The sequence below is a fragment of the Pithys albifrons genome, chromosome 1 (genome assembly GCF_047495875.1).
Source record: "Pithys albifrons albifrons isolate INPA30051 chromosome 1, PitAlb_v1, whole genome shotgun sequence".
NCBI lineage: Eukaryota > Metazoa > Chordata > Aves > Passeriformes > Thamnophilidae > Pithys > Pithys albifrons.
The window spans coordinates 68,097,670-68,121,797 of NC_092458.1; the positions used below are offsets into that span (position 1 = coordinate 68,097,670).

At 38.2% G+C, this 24,128-nt stretch overlaps 1 protein-coding gene across 5 annotated transcripts in view; it reads right to left on the reverse strand.

The window, feature by feature from the left end:
• TNFRSF19 (TNF receptor superfamily member 19) overlaps window positions 1-23,842 on the reverse strand; it is a 59,846-nt gene extending 36,004 nt beyond the window's left edge. For 3 of the 5 annotated variants that reach the window (XR_011697712.1, XR_011697709.1, XM_071553877.1), the window contains exons 1-4: window positions 23,357-23,842; window positions 11,575-11,660; window positions 10,155-10,265; window positions 318-496 (exon numbers count right to left, since the gene is read on the reverse strand). Coding sequence is in view for 3 of the 5 variants with exons in the window: in XM_071553877.1 (XP_071409978.1) it covers window positions 318-496; window positions 10,155-10,265; window positions 11,575-11,637 (353 nt within the window). In the remaining 2 variants the exon portion in view is untranslated. Of the gene's footprint in view, window positions 1-317; window positions 497-10,154; window positions 10,266-11,574; window positions 11,661-17,792; window positions 17,877-23,356 lie in introns of those variants that run through there. The other 2 variants (XM_071553886.1, XM_071553901.1) reach the window with 2 other exon arrangements.
• Window positions 23,843-24,128: the final 286 nt, after the last annotated feature.

Below are 24,128 nucleotides of genomic sequence, written 5' to 3' on the forward strand. Positions count from 1 at the left end.
TCTTTTAACAATGACGTAAGTCAGCAATAACACTCAATGTTTTGATGCATTTTGCTAAGGTGCTGTATAGACAATACTCTCATAGACCAAGCAGGTAATTATCAAACCATTTTTATAGCTGAGATAATTAAGACTGCAATTCTGAGATTATGTGCTCAGATAACACAACAAATTGTTGACAAGGCCAAGATTAGAACCTAGGACCTTCATACACATACACAAAGGATACAATAATTTATCCAGAAAACACAAACAAGCAATTCTAATGCAAATTAGTTCTGAATTTGTACCAGTCTCATCTTCTGAAATGGGCTTACCCTGGTAAACAGTCTCCACATAGTGCATTGCTGGTGGTAGAGCAGTTGGCCTTCTGAAACCGGTTAACTAGCGCACAATCCAAACAAGGCTTGCACTTCTGAAAGCCCCAGTCTTCCTTGAATCTGTTTGGCCTGCATGTCATGCACTGTGCATCCTCCCCATATCCAAAGCCGCATTCCTGTAGGGATTAACAAGCAATAGCAAGTTATTCAGTCAGGGAATACGTGAACAAGAAGAGAATGCTGGGATAAAATGAAGACCTAGTGTAATTATTACTGAGAATAGGTCTTTCTCGAGACAAAAGCCATCTTTTCAGCAAGTTCAAATGTGTCTTCCACTGCTAATAATCTCCCTTACTTCTATAAGTAATACTTAGTCATTCACTTTACTCATGAAACCGCTGTGCATTTGAATGATAAAGGGCTTCGAGGACTCCCACAGTTTCATTATTACTAGCTTATGGTAGAATTATTGAGCTGTCTGGTTTTTAATTAGGTCAGTCATGTGAAAGTGCAGAAACTGGGACAAGTGAAGTATAAAGACACTTACTCAGTTACAAAAACAGCAGAGAAGCACTTTGATATTAAGGTTCATAGCTAAGGTGAACAAAGTTAACTGCTGAAGAGAGTGCACTGATCTTCAAAAGCTTAGAATTTCTATTACCAAATAAACCAGAGCTAGTTAATGACCATCAGCTAGGCATGAAATGTTGCTTAGCCACTAAGAATTTCAGAAACTCGATCCACTCCATTTCTAACAGTTCTTCTAACTGTTGGAAAAGTTCAGTAGCTCTGCAGATCATAAGGAGGCATGATATTTTACTACACAAGGAATATTGTTATGGTTGTTATTTACCCCAGATTCAGCTCTTTAAAGAAATTATTTCCATTCATTTACAAAAGAACACCTAATACCACTGACAAGCTGCAAAGAAAATGCCTCATCCAACAATACATAATAGTTTGGGGACTGAATTCTATGAACTGATTATCAGGAACTATCAATCTACTTCTTAAGGGTTATCAAGTTATAAGAATTGCTATTCCCTTTTATCATACAAATAGTTTTTGTCAGTACTTTGGCGTTAGATTCAATGCATTAGTGACACCCTGGAAAACAGCAAGAGGAATGCAGCAAATTGCTGGAAAGGGCTTATTGGGAAGGGAGTAGGTGGGAAAGGCACAATGTTCTCCAGTATGTGTTTTCAGTGGAAGAATAAGGCATCTTCCCAGTGGGAAAATTGTAGGAAACCTTCAACTTGGGCAACTTATCCACCAGTTTACATCACAACACATGTGTTTGATACATATAAACAACTTTTCCCAAAGTCACCACACTAACCAAATCTGCTGCAGTAAAAAAGCTCTGAACCATAGAAACACTCAGGATTCTTCAAGGTTTTGCATTGAGAATTTATATATGGAACAAGGTCTGTGATGGAGTTGACCACTATGTATCTTATAGTGCTTCTACTCTGAAATGGTCAAGTAACAATAAACAACTTCAGATACATTTTACTGGACATTCTAAGAATTCTCAATTTTCCTTTATGATATGAACAAGCCCTCAAGTACACAGAAAACAAACAATCCTATGACAGCAACTACAAACAGACACTAAAAAGAATCTTCTTCCTTTGCCTCTAGGCCCAGGAACTGAAAAAACAGTTTTCATTTTTGGTTTGCTTTCTTTAGCTGAAATGCAGCTTACTACTATGGATTATTTTTCAGACCAAGGAGTAGACAGATAAATCATTGCAGTTAGTTACAACAGTAAAAAGCATCCTACAGTTTCATACTCTGTACAGCACAGTCCTCCTGTAGTGTATCGGGACCCTATTAAAGCTGGCAAGCAGAAGGGGACAAAAACATTACTTTTTGTTTCTTTCTTACTTACTTCAGACAGAGAACATTTTATACCATTTTATTTCAAATCAACAAGTTTCTACAACGAATCAATGCCAAAGCAATGGTGGCTCTAGCTGTTCTATTTTATGTCACCTAAAAATATCCCTCAGTGTTAAATTTTACACTCATTTATGTAATTGTAAGGCTGTAAATGAAGCTACGTGGTTACCACCAGGGACTGGAACCAGACTAACTTCTGTTAGGAGATTTTGCTCTCAAGTCTAAATAAACTTTTCCATTGAATATCATTATTCTTTAACACATTCTTTCTAGATACCTACTCTTTCTAGTTAGATCGTCCAAATAGTAGTGTTATAGAATACATTATATAGCTCTGTCAAACCATGTATATTTGGATCTTTTGATAAATCACTTGGAATCAGTCCCTCCCAAGTCACAGTAAACTTTCAAATATAAGGCTTAAATTAATTATAAGTTTTCCTTTCCAAGCTACCTTTGAAGCTTCTGATCAAAAACAACCAGGAAATAAAAGTTTGAATTAAATGCCTTCACTCACTGGCCCAAACTATCAAAGCTTGAGTAAATTGTTTCTAGATCAGATTTGCTTTGCTATATATAGCTAGATGTATGGACACATCTCAGTGGTCCTTTGTGTGAAGGAATGGTTTACTTAAAAGCTATCACAATGGTGGATGCAATATAAAGAAATCTTCTGCCCAAGGAATTTATAGTCTCCAGTCTTTTCAAGAATGGCTTCCAATTCCTTGCCAGGAATTCTGCAGATATAATCTATAACAACTACAACTTTATGTATGTGCTTTTTATGTTCACATAATATTTGAGGTAGTTAACTGCCTGGCAGGTGGAAATAAATATTTAAGCTTGTAAACCAGGCCGAACTTCAAACAGACCTGTACTCATAATTAACCACATTCCCCAAACTGAAGGATATGATTTAGTCAATGGATTCAAACCCTTTGAAATCTCGGACTTTACAATTTAGCAGTCCAGCAAAGATACAAACAATTGACTGTTCATCTTTTATCACACATGTGCAAAACTGATGTGCACCAGTTTTTTCAATGCTCTGTTTACAAATCTGCCAAGTTATATGGCTGATGTGATCTGAATAGTTCCCAACTCCCCTCAACCCTTCTATCCTCCCACTCATATTTTTAAAAGAGAGCTCATCTCCTGTGGTAGTTCATCTCAGGACTGCACAAAAGAGAAATAAAACTTGCAAGATCAATTAGCCAGATTTCAAAAAACCCTCTTTTAGTTTTGTGCCAGAAAAAAAGAGCACATAAATACATGCTGTCTTTACTTCTCCTATTGTGAAGCTTTCTGTGAAAAACACTTAGCATGGACTTCCCTTTCCACTCTGAGTTTTCAATGCTACCAGATAACATTAATAAAAAAATTCTCTCTCAAGTGATACACAGTACAAGCCATGAGAACTGAAACACTAATTTGGAAAACTGCCATTAAAACTAATGAAAAAAAATCTTCAAAGTTCAAATGCAGATCTATTTTTCAATATTTACACAGGTTTCACTATCACAGTACTGTGACATCTCATTGCCTTTAACATACATATCCCCAGAACATCTTTCTTCAGAAACAATCTCCAGGTATCAAGTGAGATGACTGGTCAAGGCCACCTAGGCAACTAGGCAAGCTAGTTAACCAAACTCATAATTTAGCTTCAAACAAAAAATATTAAAAGCATAGAATAATACAAACACCTCTTAAAGCACTATCACAGCACTGTTACAATTTCCTTTCAGTGAATACTACCCAAACACTGACTCAGACAGAACAACCAAAAGGATAGCAGACTATAAAGGGTAATGGAGTTAAGTGGTATGGTTTTCCCCTAAAAGTTGAATCCAACACAGAACGTAAATGAAAAGTAAATTAGATTTTAAACATTCTTCCTATTAAAAGAACCTCACATTTCATTAAAAAAATGCTTTCAGGTATCATTAAGATCATAATCTGCAAGTACATTTTAGAATTTGTTTCTAGTTTCACTGATTATCCCCAACCTATGTAAGTCCCCAGACAACACAGCACAGAGAAGATCCTGAAGTGCCACTCAGGCCTTGATAATTACAAGAATATTTGGGTATTCTCAAGAAAAGTCTTCCAGGCATTAAGACACTTTTAATTGGTGTCAGGTCATGTAACAGGTTGTGGCACTACACACTCTGGTGCTGGGAAATGAAGTTTTTACTAATGCCTTTGAGTACACAGCCTTGGTAAGTAATATGTGGTTTTAGCTTCCTGAAGTCCCGCAGGCTGTGGATCAGCCTCTTCCAGAATCCAGTAACGACCTGTATTCATCAGCAGGAGTCTCTGAGTGGGACAGGCTGCAACAGTGTGCAGCAAACATGCAGACTTAGCTGCTGTGGCAAACTGTAAAGTTAGGGCTGGAAAAGTTTCATCCTCAGTCCGAAAGATTCAACATGCTACACGCAGCAACTTGAGTTTCCAGGGGGCTTACCCAGAAACACCCGTTAGCCTCTCCTGAGCTGAGATCTGGCTGGCTTCCTCACCAGCAGCTCTCCTGCTGCTTGTTAAAAGTTTGAGTGACTGCTAAACATGGTAGTAGCTGCTCTCAGTAACTCCACTGGGACAACATGTCAGTCATAGCACACCACCCCTGATGTTAGAGGTGTGTGACAACTATTACATTCAGGAGTAGTTTCAAACAGTATCTGCCTGCTTAATTCACGGTTCCTTTCTGTGAGACAACATGCAGGTCTCCTCTCTTCATCATATACCTGGTGCAAGGAAGCAAGCTGTGACTGACAGCCCTGTCCTAGCAATCATCAAGCTGCCTCTGTCCCACAGGCTCTCTGCAGGGGGAAACAGCAGCTGTGTCTTGGTGACAGTATTTATCATGACTGATGTGGTGGCAATGCTGGCCTAGGGCACTCTCCCTTTCATCTCCTGCTTTTTCTTCCTTCCTTGTCATATATTGTCCTCAGCTGTACTAAAGCAATCAGTTATGAGGCTGAACTGTAAATCTGACCATGGGGTTGATTCAGGTTTAAAGTGACCCTGAGATTAGCTCAGTTGGTTTAAACTTGGTTGTAATAATGCCAAGGTCACGGGTTCAATCCCCTGTGTGGGCCACTGACTTAAGAGTTGGACTCGATGATCCTTGTGGGTCCCTTCCAACTCAGAATAGTCTGCGATTCTACATATTACTACCTGTGATTCTGTGATCAGTTCAGTGATCTGTTCCATAGTGCACCCTAAAAATCTACAGTGTCTGCCTAAGTGCACAGGTTGGGCACTGGGCAGAGAACTTAATACTGCCAAAAGTGTCATTTCAGTGTTTCTAACTACAACCTCAGGTGTGATCTCTTGACAAAATAATCTGGAATTGCAGTTTAAATTCTGAGTTGCAATATAAGCTTGAGTAGGCTGAGATATGGATTGCTTTTACATATATATAAATGCATACATCCATATACTTTAAAATAGAGACACAGAAGCCCCAGTGTTATTGTAATTTTTTTTAATTAAAAAAAGCAAAGGATGGTGAAAGGACCCAAAGGACTCTCATTTCCATACTTGAACATCTTCAAGATGCAGTTTCTTTTTTTCTGCATTAATTGTAATTTGTATAAATTTGAATCTTATATAACATTTGATTTAATTCAGAAACACATATAAGATAGAACAAAAGGCTCTTACTACCAAGCCACACCACTGACTACTCACACACTGGCAAAGAACGAAAGAAATTAAATCACTTGGTTGACTACATGATGCTTTGCTTCCTGTTAAATGAATGAAAAATGAAATAATGCTGAGCCACATGAAGCAAACACTTCCTTCTGAATTGATACAATCATTTTAGACTCCCACTCCAGAAAAAAGCACTGCTTAACAAAATAACAAAAGCCCTACAATCAAAAAACCCCCCAAAAAGAGTCAAAGAACAACTCAAACAGAAACCCCACATACTCAAAAGCAAGCTATTTCAGTGGTTCAAAGGCTTCACAAACATCACCAAGGACACACGTTTATGAGAAGAAAAGCCTATATAGACAGGATTTTTTTAATGAACAAATAGAAGCAAACAAACATGGGAAGCAGCTTTCACTCCCTTCCCCATCAATTCTAAATTGTTGATAGAGTAACAAAGCTGGCTTTCTTCTGATGGAGATGTGTTAAAAGCACTTTCTAAAAAATACAATAATATAAGTGATCAATGGATTTTATTTCAGCAGTGCTGTTGCTAGAACAGTTGACAAGGAACCGAAATTGAAAAGTTGAGGGTGTACTATTTTTTTCTTATTTCAAGGAAGAAAAAGTTACTATAAAAACATTTTTGAAAAGGAGAGTCCCACTAAACTGTGACAGCAAAAGCTGAAAAGAATAGCCTAGATTCAGAACCAGTTACATGATATAAGGTTGGATTTTTGGTGGTTTGGTTTTATTTCATGCTACCAAGGCTGTCTGGAGTTGCTTATCTTTACAGACAGGAAGGTCAGTGAAATAGGTTGAGTGCTAGTTTGCAATTAAAATTAAAACACTTGTCATGGAATGATAGGGTAGCCAGGTGAGAAGGAACCCTGAAAGAACACCTGTTTCAAAGTTTCATGGGTCAGGGACCTGAAGTGAGATGATCTAGCATCCTGTCCTAAAAACTTTCAGTGATGGACATCCTACTGTGTTCCTGGGGAGGTTGTCCCAGGGAATGAATGTTCTCACTGTTAAAAAAAAATTCTTATACAGAAATAAAACCTGTCTCCTGGTACAACTTGCACCCATTGTTGCCCCTTGTATTGTCCACGTGGTGCCTTGTGAAGAGGGAGCTTCTGTCCTCTTGTTCCACTCTATGGCCTCTCTCTACTCTGTTCCTCAAAAAATTTTCTGCACTTTATGTGTGCTTCATGTGTAAATTGAGAAAAGGCAACATCATTTCCCTAGCTTAGAGAGGTATGAAATGCTCACATAGTATAGCAACAAAAGTCATATACATATATTTCTGAAGTTGTAAAAAAACTGTATATACACACACATACACACATATATATACACTCTGTACAGGTGGTATTTTGCCTTAAGTTTTTGTATAGTCAGCTATAACATGAAAAAGATCTACATATTTACTGTAACTAAGATGAAATAGTTTCTCATAAACAAGAGCAAAGCAAGGACTCTGCAGTTCAGTCCTTGACACTGGACCTGTCTGCTTCAGTTTAACCAGCAGGAGAAGTTCTACATGAAGGAAATATGTTTAAATCAATCATTCATGTGGTCCAGCGCTGCATGACCCAATAGCTGGGCTGAGGTGTTTTGTTATAAACATAAAAAAGAAACCTGTCTGTCAATTGCTTAAAACATGCTGGGGGAACCAATGATAACATTGTATTTTCTGTTTACTTAGACATACAATCATGCTCACACATCCAGCAGTATATCTGGTTTTATCCATGAGCACTAAATATTTGATAGGAAAACAGACACATTACTCAGTATTAAGAAACTGTTATTAAACTACAGCATGATTACATCATTGCTTTCTTATATGTAAAGAAAGCAAGCAAACAAAACTCCTCCTGTGCTGCAAATTACTTCAAGTATAACATTCTTCGCTATGATTCACAGAAAATTGTACCTCTATTTATAAAGGAAATTTTCTTCCACTCATATTTAGACCTGAGCAAAATCTGTTTAGTTATTTCAGTTCTAGTGTAGTGAAAAAAAAATTTTTGGAAGTCTATTAATGTCTGGGAGAAGTAATTGCCTACACATTGAAATTAATCAAGCATTCATATTTTAAATCCTAAGAATCAGGACTAATAGCTGAAGTAAAAATGTAACTTCACTAATGTACCACAGCAAACTGTAACCTCGCTGTTTTAGTTTAGCGTTTCTTTATCAAATTCAGAGTAAATACTGAGGGTATTCCTTTTTATGCTTTTGGTTTTTATTTGCCAACTAGATAAGTATAGTTTATCAATGCACATAGTACTGGCTCGGTGTTATGTCATATTTACAAGTGCCTTTATAAATTAAAACACCCCTCAGAAACCTTAAGTTCAAATTTAAAGCCAGTATGAAAAGCTGAAAACACACAAACAAAACCATATCCATATCATAAGTCATGTTCATATTTCTGCTTCAACGGTACAGCTTACATGACTAAACCTTAACTAATACTGCCTAACATAAAAAGCAATTCTCACTAAGTGTGAAACGAAGTATTCAGTTAATGTCCTGAACACTCGTCACAGGGGGTGGAGAGATAGAGAAAACGTGCCACTCAATTTCAGCAAATCCCTTCAAACCAAACAACAATACTTAACTTGTGCTTTTTTCCAGAGCTGAATATACTCCAAAATTCAAAGCCATAAACTGAAAGCTAGCTTCTTTTTCCCCTTGTAGCTTGAATATATGTACACACTAGACTTAATAATAGCTCATGTTAAAAATTTTCAGACATTTAAAATTCCCCTAAACACCCTAAATTCCACCTTTATCATCCTTTTTTACACTCTCAGGGGAAGTACAATACAGAGTTTGCCTTTCTATGTGCAAAGGGCATGTGCTTTATGGCCAGACCTGTCAGGTATGGATCTGACCATAGTTATGTCTTGGTCACAGCTTTACCCTCTTAACAATGGACAAGATGTAGGTTTAGTAGCCAGACACTCATGGAAGAGGCTTATGCTTCTTATGCATGAGTCTTGACTGGCCTGCTTACTCTTCATGATACCACCTTGCACCCTTTATTTGCCTGACCATCTTCACACCTCTAGCACGACACACCTGCTCCCGCAGAACATCTGATCTCCCCATGACACATAACTCATTCTGTTGTCTCTTTCATCTCCAATGACTCAGTGAATCCCAAGATACCCGTGCCTCCTTCTCCTTTCAGCTATGTCTTCTTTCATTGTTCTCTATCCTTGCTCATACACAGCATCTACTTTCTCTGAAAGTGCTGAAAACAACTAAGATCTCCCTCATGACTTGCCTACAGACTTGGAGTTTTGCTGAAAATTTTGCCAAGCAAACTTCCTAATTCTCTTGAAGCACAGCCCATAATCTCATTCAGCATTCATCTCCATTGATTCATTTCTGTTCTCCTAAAAATCACAGTAATTCCAACACTCTTATGGCGATTTTCTTTTGGATGAGATGGAATTGCTATAAAAGCAAAGAAAAAATATTTCCCCTCTCCATGACATCAACAAGGACCTCTTATATGCTTACTAAATATTATCACACATTTTTCTGGCCTCAACCTTCTTTACATGGCATAAAGATAGGAATTAGGTTTATAGCATTTTAATAATTTGTAAAACACAGAAATTGGGAAGCTAGATTCAAGTCAGGCTCAAAGTGCTCTAACCACTGATCTAGTAAAGACAGAACAATCACTTATCTCTCACTTCTTCTATGGAAAAATATCAGCTGTCACTCAAATCTTACTCTGTATTTATGACCTTACTTTTATTATAAACCATTCTGTTAAGACAAACTGTCATATACAAAATATTTAAACGTTGTCACCTAAAATGCAGAACCGACTGTGAATGTCAGCACTGTAAAAATTAAGCACCCCCATCTCAGTAGTCTGTACCAATCACTAGTTTGAAATCAATTTTTCGCATTCTCCTCTACACAGCGAGGTTATTCAGTATCAACTCCTTGCAGTTTTTTTCTCCTTTGTAGCACTAATTCACCCCTAAAAAAACAATTTGAGTGCCCAGGTCCAGATGGTCCTGTCTACTTTATTAATGGCATCATCATTTTCTGAACTGAGCATTCTATATAAAAAGAACCAGGTAACCTGGTTCTTGAAAGACTGTAAAGGCTCAAATGCTAAAACAGTAATAAAATTTTTCCCTGTAAATGTAGATATCCATTATTTTGAATCACACACATAAACACACTTAGAAGAAACCAAGTAAAATCCAGAAAGCATGAACTCCTCACCTTTGAGAGTTCCATTCCAGGTCCACACTGTTTGCAGGGGATACAGTTTCCAGTCTGGTCTCTGAATTCTTGCTCTCTGCAATCTCCAGTCTCACAAATTACCCTACTTAGCTAAAAAAACCAAATCAAAACAAAAGAACCCCAACAACAACAACAAAAGGTAAATTCATCAAAATATAATTAATCTAAGAAATAAATTCATGTCTTGATCTTAAAAATAACTTTCTGCATTATCAAAAATATTAAATATGGAAAATTAAATAATTAACTGCAAATATGGCTAAGAGGCCTGAAAATTAAAGGTTCTCGATACTCAACAATTGTCATAATTTCAGTTTTCAGAAGACCCAGTTGATATTGGCATCTGAGGAATGTTAAAACACTTTATTGTCTGAACATCAGTTGAAGTTTCTCACCTTAATCAATATTAAGAAAAATACACATGACCATACGATAAAGCAATTTTCACCATGGTAAGCTACAACACATCCCACCCATCAAGTTGCCATGTTTCACTTATTTGTGATTTTTAAATTTTTCTAATGAGGCCATTACAATTAAATAAATAAGGTAAGACCTCTTCCTTTAAACATATATATCGACAGATTTTAAAAGCTCACTGATACCACCTTTGGAAAACTTGGAAAAAAACCCCAAACCTGTATGAATAATATTTATTTCAAATTTTACTATCACTTTCTATTTAATGGGCCACATGAGAGAGAATCCAATTATCTGAACAAATCAGAAACTACAGTTATGAGAAGTAAGTGGTAATATCAGCCATGGAAAGTCTCAGTGTAGTCACTGGAATTTCACTCAGGAGCACTGGCAAACCCTGTGAGCTCTCTGAATAGAATTTTAAACTAAATGTCTACATAGAGGCATCCATCACAGAAAACATTCTCTCTTACTTTGTGTATTGGTCTTTTCAGAAAGACCAAAGCCTTTCTGGTAGCTATGAAGTTAATTACCTTGCCTATCCAAGCCAGAATTAAGTACGCTTAGTGGGCAATGTAATTGTGTGCTGTGCTATGTCTGTCAATAAACTGAATACTCCAAACTCATAAATCATGTATAGACCATCCTGTAATAAGAGATGGTCACTGCAAATTCCTGCCACCTCTGCAGTGAAGCAGTACCACCTTCACAGCACTGCACTGACTTCTATTTTCTGTCCTAGTCCACTCCTTCACCCAAGAAGAGGCTCACAATGTAAAACCTTATAATTGCATTTGAGGAGCACCAAGAAATTATAAAAATCACTGGACTAAGCTTACTTTCAAATCAGTAAAACACATGTGCAATTGTCAGCATACAGCATTTTAAGAGTTTTGGTGTAATGTGTGAAACAAAAGACACCATGTCTGCGTTCAAAACAGTTTTTTAACAGGGAGAAAAATGTTAATTTTTAACATACCAAATATGCTAGCAAAATTATGAGCATCTTCAGTTTATCATCTTGTAATCCTTTAGCATCCATTTCTTACAATTAAACCTTTCTCCCTAGAAAAAAATATAAAAAGGAAAGAAAAGAAAAAAAAATTACATTTTAATTGTTTAAATTGCAGTCATATGTCCATAGTACTTCATGTCACATAGGTTACTTTTTAAAGTCTGAGATAAAAATAAGGCAAGAAATATGAAATAAAAAATCTCAGAATTAATTTTGGATGATTTAATGTAAAAAGTACTATAGAACAAGTAGAAAAATGAAAAAGGAGAGTCAACAAATTTTAAAAGCTATTAAGCGCACAAGGTTGTCATGAGAAGCTGACAATGCCAATGCTGAAAACGAGGTATACAGAACAAAACAGTTTCTAGTAATAGCAAAGACCAAACAGTGGAAAGAGACAGTAAAAATACTGTTAAGGGAATGCAGAAGTTTCAATAAACATTTCTCATCTATGTTTTGAAAGATACAAAATGGGTAAACACACACATCATATATTATATCGTCTGGCCAAAAAGTAACTGAGTATCTGCTAAGTAAAACTAGATTAGATAACAGACAAATTGTGAGACTTTGCACCTCAGTAACCTTGAAAAAAGTATCAAGAAAGTCTTAATCTTGATCACATTCAATTTTGCTGTTCATTCCCTTTGGAATGCTACAGGAAATTCAAGACTGATAGTGCCATGAAAAAATTTAAAAAATAAGTAAGACTAGTAATACAGTAAACAACTCTTTACTGTATTGCATTAAAGCAGTCCTGTAAAACAAGGTCCATTTGATTCAGAGAAGACAAGACAGTAAAGCTAAAAGTCTAAAAGCTAAAAGAAATAAACTGAACATCAGTGGGAATGGGGAGAAAAATCCACACTAAATTCTCAATTTCCTAGAACAGCATTCAGTGGAAAACAAATAAATACTTCATATGCTTTCTTATTGCTACAGGAGTTAAAACTTTACAGAAGTGTGCAAGTGAAATAAAGCTGTAAATGTAACTGAGTTGCTTAGAATTGAATGTCAAGTGATGATTCCAAGTGATATGACATCACAGTCATTATATTCCTTATTAATAAAGAAATAAAACATACTACAGCAGTTCTAATGTAATTATGGCCATCTATGTAATACTACCAAAATTTCAAGAATAGGATTCTTCATAAGGTTAAAAGTCTTTTATTGTAAATTTCAATATTTACTTTTGCTTCTCAAAAGATGTAAGACATATCAAAAAGAAATTGTGGATTTTAATAACTGTATAATTTTATGCCAAGTTTCATACAGAATTGTCAACACAAACAATACTGGTGAGCTGTACTAAGCCTAATGATCTAAATAACAAAATCTAGGAAGTAATTTCTTTCTGAGTAGGCCCCTTGAAGCATGGAAAAGTAAAGAAAATTAAGAACAGCCCTACTAACTGCCCAGGAGATTAGTTACTTGCAATAAAAACTATATTAGATTAATGTAATAAAGGCATATTAATCCTACACTTTTTTTTCCAATATGCAATAATATGAAGATTTAATATCGGCAAAAAATCAGTATATAAAAATTTATTAAAATCAATGTTGGAAAAAAGCTAATTATGTATTTTCATGTTTTTAATATTCTAGAGTCACAATGGGAATAAAAAACAAATGTCAGTCCTTAACAGAAAGTAATCACAAGCAGTATTAAAAATCTAGCTGGTCCAGCTTGTATTTCGGTTTTGGAATTTCCGTATCTTTTACAAGATGATCTTCTTATAGTATGTATCTCAAAGACTTTTAGAACAGACCACATGGTAAAGCATCCTGTACCAAAATACATTCTGTTGACTTGGTTGTGCAATTTTATGGCACCTGTGAAATATCTTCTATTTAAAAGAACAATCCACTGCCCTTGTAGCACTCTTGAGAAATCCAGCACTTTCAATCATCAGGAGTTCCACAATCCAGATTAAATTTTCAAAATCAAGTGCTTTAGAACTGCCATCAAACTATCATGGACTTCCCCAATCAATCTATACACTTCATTAATAAGCTTCAATTTTTTGCCTAATCATTATGAGTTTGATGTAATCTTGTAGCTTTAGGATATGAGATACCCTCTATATAAACTTGTCTTCTGTAATCAGTAAATATTCTAAAAGAAGCTTGAAGGTCTATGAACCTTAAGCTTCAGTGCACTGCAGTAGGTTTAGCACCAAACCATGTTCAAATAATTTCAGCACACGTGTATGAATGGCTGTGGCACTGGACCGTGGCATCATCGTGCCAATAGTCACAGTTCCTACCAAACCCCCCCAAAAACTAGAACATAAGAGAAAGAAATGAACTAGTGTACAAGAAATAACCATTGTTGAGAGCACAAAAAAATGTTTCTTTCATGACAACATTCCAATAAAAATAATGCAAAGGCACATCAATAACTCATTGTATTGAAAGCAAGTCCCAGGGGAGATAGAACTGTGCCAGCTGTGTGTTTCCTGCTTCTATCTCCAGTTTGGTCAAAAGTCCTGCTAAAAAGCAGACACTGCAGCACTTTATAATAGGTTGCCAGTGGGCAAATTTGTTCTGTCATGATACTAAGTGGCACTACACTGATGTCTGTTGGACACAAGCCCCTCACCTTATATGCTTTCAACTGAGAACTAGAATAAGTTTTTGCCTCTAAAATATGTGTGAGCAAACAGAGGTTCAATACATTTAAAGATTATTTGTTCTTGTCTAGATACCAATATTTAAAATTCTGAGTTCAGTTATCCACAAGTTAACTAAAAGAAAAAAAAACAGTGGACACAGTTTTTTGAGGTCAGTACATCATTCCAATTACATCTTACTAGGTGACCAGTAATAATGATTGCCCAAAATAGTAGGGAAAAGCAATCATCATTTGTAATGTACTGAACTCAGGATACAGAACTTCCATTAAGAAATGTGGTTGCATAATTTTAAGGTTGTGTGGGGCCTACTATGCATATGTATGAAGAGGACAATATCAAACAATAAACTAAGAACATGTAATAAATGCATTGTGGAAGTAAGGACTTTGAGCCTCCAAGGGTTCTAGAACCACTGTTCTCCTAAATTTATATGTATGTCCAGACTTAGTGAACGCAGATTTGGGCAGGGCTCTCCCCACGTGGGTGTGCCCTTCCAGCCTGCGCAGTGGATTTTTTAGGTGAGGCACAGCGTGCGCAGAACTGGCCCCATCGTTTAAGTCCTGAGGTCCATCAGCCACGGCCGAGCGAGCTTGGACAGTGACAGTGAAGTCCTTGGGACTGTCACAGTAGCCGGTACTAACCGGAGCTGACCCTGCTGAGCATCGAGATGTGACTGGATGGGATGGCAGGGAGGCATTGAACTGCCAGGGGACGGTCCCCACTGAGACTGGAACTCAGTACCTTGGGATTCGGAGTCCAGAGTGCTCTCCATTGCACCACGGGACCGCCACCATGTTCTTCTAAATTTACACCTATGTTTACTTGCTTGTCTGAGCAGTAGTCATCACTATATTTCAAAGTCCATCTCAGAAAAATATTTCTTCTTTCACTCCAAAAGAATAAAAGTTCCACCATGAAAGACACACTACCTCAAGAATCAAAGCAGCATGATTAAATTATGGCTAACTAGCATATAAGCATCTAAACTTTGAAGTCAACATCTTCCATCTTCTATGGGAAACTTCAGAAGGGGTAAAGCATCCCAATTTCAAATTCACTTAACTTTCCTAGGTCTTCTATTTGATTTGATATTCATATTTGACAACCACTTTTCATGCTCTCTATAACACTGGCAAAGAGTACTCTGAGACATTCTAGGTAAGAAAGAGGGATGAAAAGTATAATCATCTTATCTTACCAACAGAGGTCTCTGGCATGCAACAAAAACAGGGTCTCAGCTCCCTTCTAACCACCCTGTTTCCCATCTGCAGCTGACAACTGCATGCAATAAAATGACAAGAAGTGGCAGATGGCTTTAACAGTCAGTGCCCCACGGGCAAGAAATGAGAGAAGGGAAAGAACTTACACCTTACACGGCTGTAATGATGAGACAAAGAACAGGAGCAAGTCAGGGACAAGAACTTCCACCACAAAGCTACATATTTTCATTCTGTCTCATGGTTTTAGAACACCTTCTCTTTACACCCTGTCCACAAACCTTGTACTCTTCCCTTTGTGAACTACATGAGGTCTTGTCCAACCACATTTCCTCCAACTGCTCCGAGAAGGCCCATGCGGGGCAGAAAAGACCCATCCTGTCAGCTAAGGCACATTCATCACATTAAATATCATGGTGAATAGATCTGTATTCTTTTAGAAGCTGCCATACATGAAATTGCACAACACTAGGCATGTAAGAAATTATTTCTCATTTTGGAAAGACTGAGGTAGCAGATTAAAGCTAAACACTGCTGGTGATCAAAGATATTTGTATCTACTTTAGGGGCTAAGGGACAAGAGAAAGGAGATGGTTTACACATAGCCAGGAAATATCTGGGCTCTTTCTGAATACCATATGCTTCCAGTCACATTTGCTGAAGTACCTGACTTTACAGGAATAATAGTGATAAAACAGTTTATCATGTGTGTTCGTCAACATATCCAGATTATCACTAATTAGCAAATAGAGTGAAATATTGTAACAAAGTTGAATGTGGTGACATTTTTCCTACAGGTAAACATAGATTTTTAGAGGATCAGAACCAGTGATTCACACAAGAACTCCCAGTTTCACTGAAGCTGATGAGACTATTCATATAAATAATGAACAATTTTGTGCTTCAACATGATTAAAAAAACCCATTGGTCCATCTGTTTAATACATCTTGCCCATTTCATGTTCTAGGACACATTAGTTTCCTAGATGACACCTCAGTGTAGAGATGCATTTATACTTTTGTACTTAGATATGTGAATAAGTAGTACAATGCAAATGCTGATATTACATTCGTATCTCATTTATACCAAACTGTAGTAATTTTTAGGAATCATTAATTATAAAGCATTGGGCTCGTTAATACAGAAACTATTGCAATGGTGCAATGCCAATATATTACATCTATCCAGCCACCCTTTAGCGGTTTTGGATAGCATGCAATGTTTTAAAAACCACAGACATGAGCTACTTTCATTCACAGCATTCTCCTTTATTAGATTGCAACTGCAAGCTGTTGAAACTGAGAAAAGCAATTTATTGTCTCCTTAACTGACATTTTAAGTATCTTACTACTAAACTAATAAAGAAGCTTCCTTCTAGTTTGAAAAAAAAAAACCCAAAACCAAAAACCAAACCTCCAAAAAACAACTAACCCTTTTCTTACATGGTAAAAAGCTTCCAGGTAACACACCTAACTTGTTTTACATCTGATGGTGAAGGTGTGCTTGAAAGAGATTATGCAGTAGTTAAGAAACCTACCTGCAGATTGAATCAATTTGCCAGTTACTCATATTAAATGCTACTGGACCACTTTGCTGAGTTGACAAAAGCAGCCATCTAAAGTACATGTGATTATAAAGGTGGTAAATAGGTATTAAGTATGAGATTTTTCATGAACATCAGGTAAAGCTCTCAGTCCAAGGTCAAATTAATGGAGACGGCTATCAGCGAAGGAAGTCAAGCAATCAAAGGCTTTTACAGAACCGTAATTGAGGCTTTTCAACCTCTTACCATCCTAAAGAAAGTCAGCAGCTTCTACTCCTTCACTTCCATCTCCAAAATTGAAGCAAACAGCAACTTACTTATGCAGCAGACACGAGAAGAGCTTGTGAATACGAAAGCGCAGCTTTCAAGGGCTTTTTGTTCTCCGCACTCCGGTGTGCGGGGAAGGGACTGAGGGGCTGCGAAGACCCGCGGAGCGCCGGCCGCGCTGTGGCCGCGCAGCGCCCTGAGCACCCACGCACCCTCGGGGCAGCGCGGCCGCGGCAGAGCAGGAGCCGTGCCGGGGCGGCAGAGCCCCAGCAGAGCCCTCCTGCCGGCCTCCCCTCCTCCCCCGCAGCCTCCGCCTTCCGCGGAGCTCATTCCCACCATCTCCCCCGTCGCCCACCACGGGCCGTACGCGCAGCGGCAAAAGGCAGCGCGGGCCGGTGCCGGGCAAGGCTGCGGGCGCCCAGCAGCCCCGGGATGCCGCTCGGGCTGTTGGGGGAAGCTGCTTCCCCCTGCCTCCCGCCCCTCTCCGAGGTGGAGGGTCTCGCTCGCACCCACCTGCAGCACCGCCCAGCCCAGCCCGGCCGAGCAGCCCCCTCCCCGTACCCGCGCCCTCCGCGCCGTCGCCCCGGCAACGCCGCGGGGCCGGTCAGGTGACCGCGGGCAGCCAATCGCCCGCGCCCGGGCCGGAGAGGGAGGTGCGGGAGGGAGGAGGGAACACGCGTGGCCGACGCGGCTGCGACGGTCACAGAATCACAGAATATTCTGAGTTGGAAGGGACTCACATGGATCATCGAGTCCAACTCTTAAGTCAGTGGCCCACAGGGGGGATTGAACCCATGACCTTGGCATTATTACAACCAAGTTTTAAGCAACTGAGCTAATCTCAGGGCCGCGGCGTGAGTGTGCTGGTGAGCGAGGGCATGTGCCCTGCAGCAGTGGTACGAAGCCAGGGTGAATCGCAAATGAGGCACTGTTGCCCCTTTTTATCCTGCCACAGGCTTGCTGTGCGCACCACTGTCTGCAGGGGTTGCCGGGGTTTTGGGGGCTGCAGCCGCGTTGTTGCTGATCTCCTTCCGTGGGAGCCCAGGCTTATTACAGAGTCACAAAATACGCTGAGTTGGAAGGGACCCACAGTGGTCGCACTGCTGGAGTCCAGCTCCAGGTCCTGCACAGAACAACCTCTAGAATCACACCATGTGACAAGGGGGCATGGGCTTAAGCTCTGCCAGGGGAAATTTAGGCTGGATACCAGAAAAAAATTCTTTCCAGAGAGAGTAATCAGGCATTGGAATGACCTGCCCATCCCTGGAGGTTTTTAAACTGAGATTGGACGTGGCACTGACTGCCATGATCTAGTAAAGGGACTGGAATTGGAACAGGTTGGACTTGATGATCTTGGAGGTCTTTTCCAACACGATTGATTCTATGATTCTATGATTCTAGCCTCTAGAATCACACCATGTGCCGGAGAGCATTGCCCAGGCTTTTCTTGAACACTGCCAGGCTTGGTGCTGTGACCACTTCCCTGGGGAGCCTGTTCCAGTGCCCAACCACCCTCGAGGTGAGGAACCTCCTTCTAATATCCAACCTAAACCTTCCCTGACACAGTTTCAGGTCATCCCCTTGGGTCCTGTCCCTGGTCACTACAGAGAAGAGATCAGTGCCTGCCCCTCCACTTCCTCCCATGAGGAAGTTGTAGCTGTAATGAAGTCTCCTCTCAGTCCCCTCCAGGCTGAACAGACCAAGTGCCCTCAGCCGCTCCTCACTCAGCTTCCCCTCAAGTCTCTTCACCATCGTCATTGCCCTCCTTTGGACACTCTCTAACAGCTTAATATCTTTCCTATATTGCAGTGCCCAAAACTACACACAATATTCAAGGTGAGGTCTCATCAGTGCAGAGTAAAGTGGGAATGGCTGCTTAGCCCCTGCCTGCTGGGCTGTTGTAAATGGACTGGGCTTTTGTCACCATCCAGAAAAGCTCTTTCAGCCTATCCCACCCAAAATGCATGATGGACCCTTTCTGACAACACACTGCAAAGTAAGCTCCTGCAATGTCTCCTTTCTGAAAACTCTCCAACATTACTTGAGTAGCTTTTTTTTTTCTTGCTAGCTCAGAATCTGAAATATCTTTTCATTCTGCAGGTAACAAGTTACTCAGCTGTTAACATAGTGGCATACCAAATGGAGAAAAGAAGAAATCCAGCCCTTCATGGATAGCAAATTGTTCACAGCCACTAGAAAGGGTGTACTTCTACTTACTGTGACACAAATTAGGAGCTTTCATGAAGTTAGTGATGGCGTTTGTGAAACCAGTTTTGAAGACCTTGGTGAAAGAACTGCTACTGCAGGGATTTCACACTGTTAGTTTTACTCCTAATGAAAAAGTTAATGATCCACTTTCAGTCTAGACAATTGTATGGGCACACAAGGAACTGAGGTTCTAAGAAAATGAACAAATTTTTTATGACTTAGCAGTAAAGCATATTCAAATAAAGTTTTTGGAGCTTCTTGCAGATAAAATTTTGAAGATTGCCAGCCACATGGACTCCTATAAAAACAAGGAGCACTTACTGAAGTACAGCAAGAGGTATGCACATGGATAAATGATTGCTGCAAAATTAGTTGTTTTCAATTCAACAACCCCAAACAACTCACAATGTGCAGGGTTTTTCATGTTATTATCTTACAAAGGGACTTCAAAGAGGACTTTTGCTTCAGGACCCTTGCCAGAAGGAGCTCTGCAAGAGGCTGGAATTTCAGTGAGGAATGGCATACTGTGGCGCAACAGCAGTGCATCTGTTGTGAATGGCAGCTGCTGCACAGCACTGAGCATTGTACATGGTCTCGCTATTTACAGACAACTGTTCCCTATGTTATCTCTTGTCTGGGGCCACCAGTGAAATGTGTTGCATGAGTTTTTCTTAGTAGAATCATCATGTATGTTTCAGATACTTGTTTTAAAGTTGTATAGTTAGACAAGTATATTAAAATTTACCAAAGTTCTTCAAGTGTTGGCTAAACACTGAGAATTACCATATAAAGAAATATTAACACTTCCTCATCAGACAGTGGGCTACTATGCTGATGAACTAGGAACAATATATAGTCTGCAACAATGAAACTTAAACGTTTAAGTCCTTGTTATAGCATGTAAAACCTTTCCTCTACGTGTAAAATGGATGAGTTAATTCAATTCATTATTGAAAAATGTTGAAAATTGCAGGGTATATTTTGTGTTAAATCATAATACTTCTAAGGAAATTGAAGAAGTGAGCTGTTAGAGGAACTAGTGTAGAGATTCTTACTACAACAGAGAAAGTAGAAAAGAAATATTTGGAAAGTAGTTTCAGCTTACCCCTTTGATAAGACTAAGTTGCGTGACATATCTGATGTGGAAGCAGAAATTGTACAGCAATAGGAAGTTGTTATCTCCATATCTCAAATACTAACACAGTTCCCTCAGTCAGTTATGAGATAGATCTACTCTTGTTATGACAGCTGTTGGAAACTGATGTCAGTATAACTGTACAATGTCTTTTGATAGTCTTAACTATTACAAACCTTAAAATATGTTTATGATGTTATCTAAGACACACCATTTGGAAATGGCTCTATTTATAATCAGAAATTGCTCAAGCTATTTTAATAAATAAATTAAATACTTGTGAGTTTCCTAGTCAGATTTGCTTGAAAAAGCATTGTGACCTTTTTGTTTCTGAAGACTTAAGCCTGAGGATTAATTAATGTTTATACAGCACTTTGTAAAAGCAAAGTCACAACTGCCAAAAATTACTACTATTTAATCTTTAAAAATCAGATCCATGACAGACTAAACTGTCAGAGAACTGCTATTTAAAATAACAATAATGCTGAAAATCCTCTCCCCCCACACCTAAATATGTCCAAGTGTGCTTTCATTTCAGCCTCACTTACATACAGACAAAGATGCTTTTCAGTTGAAATGGGTTAACGCCCATCTTTGTTTAAATATGTGGGGAGATTACCTAAAATCCTAGGGACATTTTAAAAGATGAAAAAAATTCCTTGTTTCTGAAATGCCTTTCCAGGGCCAAATGCTGCAAATATTTATATATGCAAATCCCGCTCAACAGTGTAATCTATCTGATTAACCAGTGTTACTTCTGTGCACAGCTTCACCCATTTGCGTTATGGGTCAGATCTTTGTAGTGATAGTTAATTTGTATTAGACTTGCGTAGCTATTCTGACTTCTGAGAAAAAAGAACCCTTACATTATTTTTTAAAATTTACTTCTCTTTCTACTTTACACCAAACAGAGGTAAAGTTTAGAAACAATTTCCCTTAGAAAATAAATGTACATGTTGGAAAACAAGCAACAAGCAAGAGAACACTGGAAAAGTAGAGACGCTCATCAGTGACACATAGAACTAAGAAACATGTTTTAGTACATCATTGTTATTTAGGGAGAAATATTGAATTTTGCTTTGGCTATGCTTTAAAGATATTCTTCCTTGACAGCTATACACATATTATTCATGCAGTACTAATTACTTTCCTTATAATGTAATTGACTTGTTAAGTAAGAGAATGAATTAATTGGTGGCACAGAATACTAAATGATACCAAGGCAGGCCTAGTTAATCTGTGTCTGTCTTACTATCTCTTGATATTCAGTAAATTTAAAATTAATATATATATATATAAATTTAACTAGAAGAAACAAATTTTGCAGACTGACTAATGCAAGCTGACTACATTTACCTGGAAGTGTTGATAACTTGATCTTACTCAGGCGCAAGCAGGCTGTTAAAATTTGGGTTTGCATGTTACTATGATGCATACTGAAATATGAACATCTTTGCATACTGAAATATGAACATCTTGAGGGTCCTATGGACTCATAAACATCTCAAAAGCAGTTTTCTAACAATGCTTAACAACTATCAGTTATGCTGACTTTTAGTTTCAATTTGTTAATAAACAAATATAGTTAAGATTTATATACACTGGAGTTTAGACTTAAGAATACATAAGTCAGTATTTCAGAAGATCTCAAAAGCCACCATTAAGACTAGATCTTCAAAGAGCTCAGTGTCTGGAATGTAAACTTCTTTGCAAGTCTGGTCCCAGTTATAGGTAGGTTCTAAGCTCTTCTGAAAATCTGAATTATATTTAAATACCTACAGAAGAACCTTGAGTCTTATTTTAACAGTCTGACTCCAGCTGCAGGCACAGAACACTCATGGATTTGGCCCAAACTCACACAAAGATCTGGCCCCTAAAAATTTAAAATGCATAGTGAATAAACCTAAATCTTCTAATGATCGCTCCTTTATAATGAATTTCCAGAGTAGATGTCTTAAAATTTCTTAAACACAGTAGATTTTCATAAATATGAATTTGAGGAACATATTACAAAGCACTGTGAGTGGAAAATGCATCACTAAAATGCAGCAAAACTTCTATGAAGTTCATAAAACCAGGTGTTTGCTCTAGACAAACCCAAGATTTCTTTAATATATTAATTAAAATGCCTTAGAGGAAACTTATATCATCAGGTTAAAATGTTACTTTTATTTTCAAGATTTATTTTTGTATGGTACAGTTGAACTATCACTTCTTCAATCAAAATAAAGCTATTTCCATTTGTGTACAAGGATAAGATTAGTTCTAATAACTTGTGGAAGCAGAGACGTTTTTACATCTCAAGTATGGAACTATTAGACTTAAAACTGTTGCTTGAAGTAGACAAGACACAGTTTAATAAATGTACTGAGAGCAAACAAAGTATTACAGCATGTAGAAAAAATGGTTGGTCTTTCCTTAGAAAACATATACACCCTGTAGTCATGTACCACTTGTATTCATATATAAATTTACAAAACTATAGATAGTAAGAAAGAGCAGTGTACACCAAAATCTTATGAATCCCCAACACACTGAAAAATATTTGGTTTTGCTTCAGTTTTCAGTTGTCTATATATTCTAGATAGTTTTTGTCAATATAATTCTGCCTAAGAGTTACAAATAAAATACTGCATAAATTATATAAAATCTTTTGAACTTTGTGCACACAATGATGTGTACTATTTTTGAAATCTTGCAACACAAAACTGCAAAAAAATACAAAATCCAGTACCTGTTATCTGATGAAGTTTTCCAGTGCCAGACCTTCTGCAGCTTAATTTCACACTGCCAGAGCTTCTGTATTAAATGCTTTTACCTCCTTAAAAAAAAAAAGAAAGAAAGAAAGAAAGAAAAAGAAAAAAGTATGTCAGCACAAGCCCAGACGAAACTCCAAATCCGGGAAAATAAAATTAACCATGCAGATCAAAGGCAGACGAGCACTGAGACCAAATGCCTGTAATCTGATCAGTGATCAGTTGCCGTACATCAAAGGCAGTGCTTTGGCGAAGTAAAAGAGCTCCTTTTCCAGCAGGTAGTTGCACTTTTAAATTCTGCTTTTCAGTACTCCGCACTAGCTCTTTCCCCCCCTTCCTTGCTTGTGCTGGAAGAATGCACACGATTCTGAAATGCTTGGGGTTGAGTGGCTGGATCAGTAGCTTTTGAGTTCCCAAGCTGTGTTGTGGATTGTGTGTTGGAAGCTTTCCCCAGTGCCAGCGGGTTCCGCTTTATCCCTTTCATCTCGCTGAGCTGCAGATCCCATGACATCATTCAATGCTGTGGGACTGGTTAGAGAGCTGTAATACAGCCTGTGGGGGAATGCAGCTAAAGAGCAGCAAGAGTTTGCATGATTTCTAATCAGGTTAGTCCATTGTAACAAACCCAAGACTCACTTCAAAGTTTTCATTACATTGAAGTTTCCTCCCGAGAAGCGAGAATAATGTAGCTATAAGGTTTTCTTAAAAAGATGCTTTAAAATTTTGTCTGCTAAAGGAAGCTAAAATTTT